Genomic DNA, 998 nt, shown 5'->3' on the forward strand with positions numbered 1-998 from the left:
AGTATCATGATTATTTTTATTAAAAATTGTAACAATCGGACTTGAAGATAGGACCAAGATTCTTTAACGTATCGCAACACTTTTTTAAAAATTTAAAACCAGTGAATGTGACTCGATAATTCTAACCTTAACTATTTTCGAAAAATTATAACCGGATTTGAAGGCGGCACTAAGATTCTTTAACGTATCGCAGCAATTGTTTAAAAATCTAAAATTAATCAATGTGACTCGATTCGACAGTTCTATTATGATTATTTTTACTAAACATTGTAACAACTGGACTTGAAGATAGGACCAAGATTCTTTAATTAATCTTTAATTAATGTATCGCAACACTTTTTTTAAAAATCTAAAACCAGTGAATGTGACTCGACAATTCTAAGTATTATAATTATTTTTATTAAAAATTGTAACAACTGGACTTGAAGACGGGATCAAGATTCTTTAACGTATCGCAATAATTTTTTAAAAATCTGAAACTGTTTATGTGACTCGGTTCTAAGTATTATGATTATTTTTATTAAAAATTGTAACAACCGAACTTGAATGCTGGACCAAAATTCATAAACGTATCGCAACACTTTTTTAAAAATTTAAAACTAATCAATGTGACTCGATTCGACAGTTTTAAACTTTATTACGCCTATTACGGCTATTTTCGAAAAATTATAACAACCAGACTTGGAGATAGCACCAAGATTCTTTAACGCAACACTTTTTTAAAAATCTAAAACAAGCGAATGTGACTCGGTTCGATTTCGGTTTTAACGATTTAACGTAACGCTATTTTCGAATAATACCGAATAATACGTAATTAAGAAAGTAGAAATCGATAATAACGAGCGTTTGACACGTTTGAACAGACTTGGACCCACCGAAACGGCACAATGGGATCCCGGACGACGGTATAGTTTCGTGCGTGACCGCGCTGGGCTGCCTGCGCTCGCCGCCGATCTCCAGCATTATCGCCGACGTGAAAAACGCGAAGAGCAACCAGG

General features: G+C 33.6%; 1 protein-coding gene across 1 annotated transcript in view; it reads left to right on the forward strand.

The window, feature by feature from the left end:
* Positions 1–998, forward strand: part of LOC102679382 (unconventional myosin-IXb) — a 57,963-nt gene that overhangs the window by 47,851 nt on the left and 9,114 nt on the right. The window contains 1 exon segment of the mRNA XM_031512124.1: positions 864–997. Coding sequence (XP_031367984.1) covers positions 864–997 — 134 coding nt within the window.

Source organism: Apis dorsata, unplaced genomic scaffold (assembly GCF_000469605.1).
Source record: "Apis dorsata unplaced genomic scaffold, Apis dorsata 1.3 scaffold_390, whole genome shotgun sequence".
In the NCBI taxonomy this organism is placed as follows: Eukaryota; Metazoa; Arthropoda; class Insecta; order Hymenoptera; family Apidae; genus Apis; species Apis dorsata.